This window comes from Dreissena polymorpha, chromosome 16, assembly GCF_020536995.1.
Source record: "Dreissena polymorpha isolate Duluth1 chromosome 16, UMN_Dpol_1.0, whole genome shotgun sequence".
Lineage (NCBI taxonomy): Eukaryota > Metazoa > Mollusca > Bivalvia > Myida > Dreissenidae > Dreissena > Dreissena polymorpha.
Window position 1 is genome coordinate 1089161 of NC_068370.1, and position 3787 is coordinate 1092947.

Here is a 3787-nt window from a genome sequence, read left to right on the forward strand (position 1 = left end):
TATGGTAATGTCCAATAGTATATAAATAGTATATAAATATTATTTTTTGATAACCTTTATATATAAAATATGCAAAAAATATTTTAAAATCGATAAAAATAGAGGATCGTCACCTTTTACGGGCCTTTCAATACCTGTTCTTATTGTTTATTATTATTTTGAAAGACATATCGCCTTAAGTGGGGCTTACAAACTAGTTATGTTTTTGCGTGGTTCATGCATGGAAAAACATCAAACTATTTGACAATTGGCAAGAGGTCCACATACCCAATCGGGTAACACTATCTATTTTTTTAAATTAAATCAAATCCAGATTGCCTTAAAGCTCTTTTTATGAAAGTGAAAATTGCAACGTTGGTTATCATCATGAACAACTTGTACTGTTATTGGTTAATCATGACAGAAAATGCATTCGGAAAAGGGAAAAAACAACAATTATTGAGATAGATATACATTACCATAAAACATCAAACATAAGCAAATGTATTACTAAAATGTAAACATTAACAGTAATATACAAAACAACGCACCATCATAAAAAACTGTGCTTATTTTTCAGTAAGCCGACCATTCACACCCGTACGTTTTATTCAGTGACTAAATAACACAAACTTAAAAACGACAAAATAGTCACTACAACAATTGTTAAAAGACTAACATTCGTAAACAAAATATAGTGTTTCTAGAACTTTACATCTGTAAAATGTCTGAAACGCCGACCAAAACTCTGTACACAGGCACTTGCATCTTATGAACTTGTAAGTGCCCTCTTGACCGACTTATCTGACGCATCACCGGAACTAGTGATGAGCATGTGGCAGGCGGCAGACGATGACCGGAACTGGCGAATGGTGGACCACATAGTCGCTGACACTTCCCAGAAAGGTCCGCCTCAACGTCCCCAGGCCACGATTTCCGGTGATGATGAAATCAGCGCCCTCCTGTACCGCAACCTCTATCAGCTGGTGACCTGGATCGCCACCCATCTGCTTGACAGAGCCCTGGATCTAGCAAATCAGTGTTAAAGGCTTTATGGAAAATCATTCTAATCGCAAGTCATCAAATAAAAGGGACTCTACTCTTTCTGGGCAATATAAATTGTTTTGTTCAAGTAGCACGCTTTTTATATAACTTTATAGTCAGTTGTTTGTGTACCGGGTTAACGTATGTTAATGTACATGCAAATATTTATATCGTTTGAGACATTAGCGTGCGTTTAAAGAGATTTCTTAGCAGGTATCAACGGTCAAAAGGCGGACACGACGTATTTTCAATCACGCACAAAACGTATCGTTATGTCATTGTTTTGCCATTTATATTACCAGGCAAAAAACAATACCATTTGTGTATTAATGCAAATGTCCATCGATGTAGCTTTTGCTATGGGCACTATACAATTAAGCGCAACAAATAAACGGTATATACTATAACGATTACATAAGTTACATGTGATAACGCGCATGCGCAATTTTGCTGTTAGAATATTTTCGTAAAACGTTGTCAAAACACAAGGATTAGTTGTTCTTACGCCATGAAATTTAACGTAATTTGACACTTGTCAGGACATAATTGTGCGTTGTCAACACCTCGACAAACGCAAAATTGGTTTATCAACGATTAGCGAGCATTTGAACATAAAACATTGTGGGCATGATTCACAAAAGATGCGTGAGTTCGAATCGTGCAGGAAAAGCGTTTCCAAGAACTGGGTGTACTCCTCTCACACGTGTATTGTGTACTATTTTTAACGTGTTCATCAACATAGTTCTATATTATGGTATTTTATAAATAAATGACATGAGAGTATCTAATATCCGATATACGCATATGCGAAATCCATCAAATTGAATGTCTTTATTAGACAGCTTAGCAGATCGACCGTTATAAGTACTTGTATTCACATGTGGAATATCACATAAATATAAAAAGAACAAAACATTTTGGTTGATATTTACTCTAAGCGACTTCTTAGTGTATTAGTTTTGTAATAAACAGATCTTGAGTATTGTTTAATGAAAACTATATTGTCCATTTCAAACGGATGCTTTCTTTTTCTAGCACAAATGGTTTGTATTATGCAATCGCCGGTATACATCCAGGGTATGTCTGTAGGAACATAACACAAATATAAGAGTTTATGTTTTTCAACAACGTGAAAAATAGTCCCATTACTGATCGCAGCATTTTGATAGAATTCACATTTTATTGCAAGACAATTTGTAAGATCACGTTGATACTCAATGTATAAGGATACAGACCATCAAGTTTCATACATTTTAGTGAATATACAAGAAGTGAGGGCTTTATATATTGATCGCACTCTTCATGTTTAATTATTGATCTGTGTATAAAGCTAGGTTGTTTATAAAACAATAGGGTCATGCTTACCATTACGTGCTCACCTGGATACACGAACAGTTACATGTTCATGGTTAAAGACATGGTGAAACACATGTTGAAACCACTCGAACAAGATTAAAACTGGGTATAATAATTGTCTTTTTATATCGTCAAACTTAGCTACTTAGATTTCTGACGTGTGTTATCAAGATGGAGTCGTTAATGTTACTTCCAGTTTTTTTTTCAAAGATTGTATATGGTGACCTAGGCTTTGCTCTCGAGTGACAAACTATATAAACGTACACGTTATTTAAAAGTATGACATGATTTAAAAGTACATCTGTGTCGATTAAAACGAGAAATTGAAACGCATATCTTTGACATAATCTTGAGAATATGATATATATATATATATATATATATATATATATATATATATATATATGTATATATATATATATATATATATATATATATATATATATATATATATATATACCAATATATAGTGCCAGTTACGCGGTCTCGGTAGTTTTCAGACTGTACTTGCGAGGTCAATATAAAAAACGGGGTCTATATACAACCCCGCATTCTAGGCTCCTTTAATTACTATGAGGGGGGTGTAGGGGAGGTAATGCAATCAAATCTCACAATAAGGTCTTAAATCGAAAACCACAATCAGGTCTGAAATTGAAATTGTATATACCTCGCAAATAAGTTCGCTATATATTTCCTTGTATAAGACGTTAAATAAATGACGTATTTATATACAATAATAATAGTAGGTACCCCTATATACCTTAATTCGTGTTTATATCGGATAAAAAAGGGTATGGAGATACATGTATTTAAAGTGGGAACCCCATAACCTATTTCTAAATCAGAGACCCCGTAACTGGCCATATGTGTGAATATATATATATATATATATATATATATATATATATATATATATATATATCTATAGGGATTAACATGTTACTGCCTGATCTTTTTGTTATATATTAGGCAAGGCTTAGAATAATATAACGGCGAGGCTTTCCGAACCGTTATTTTTATTCGTGACGATCACGATATATTACGAAAAAATTTGCATTTTAAGCCGGAAAGAATATGGTTTTTGTCGTTGGACGTGTAAATAATGACGTCATAAGCACTTGCGCATAATATTTGTAAAACATGTTGTTTTTGTTTACTGTTTGTGTTGCAGTTTGTGTTCAAAATATATTGCATCATGGTATCCAATTGTTTGGTTTGTTGAATCTGATCCGATTTTATTAAAAATGATTACTTTAAAGTTGATTCCGAGTAATCATCCAATCATCGACTGATATACGAACTTCCTGTTAAACTGATATAAAAATATATATTATGCAACGTAGTATCAGACAGATATCAATGAAGCGTTATAATAAACCATGGTCCCATATTATATAACCGTAAGCAA

General features: G+C 33.2%; 1 protein-coding gene across 1 annotated transcript in view; it reads right to left on the reverse strand.

Annotated features, from left to right (window-relative positions):
- Positions 1–729: 729 nt before the first annotated feature.
- LOC127862568 (universal stress protein in QAH/OAS sulfhydrylase 3'region-like) overlaps positions 730–3787 on the reverse strand; it is a 9848-nt gene continuing 6790 nt past the window's right edge. The window contains exon 4 of the mRNA XM_052401766.1: positions 730–1007. Within this exon, the coding sequence (XP_052257726.1) occupies positions 801–1007 (207 nt within the window). The 3' untranslated portion in view covers positions 730–800. The remainder of the gene's footprint in view (positions 1008–3787) is intronic.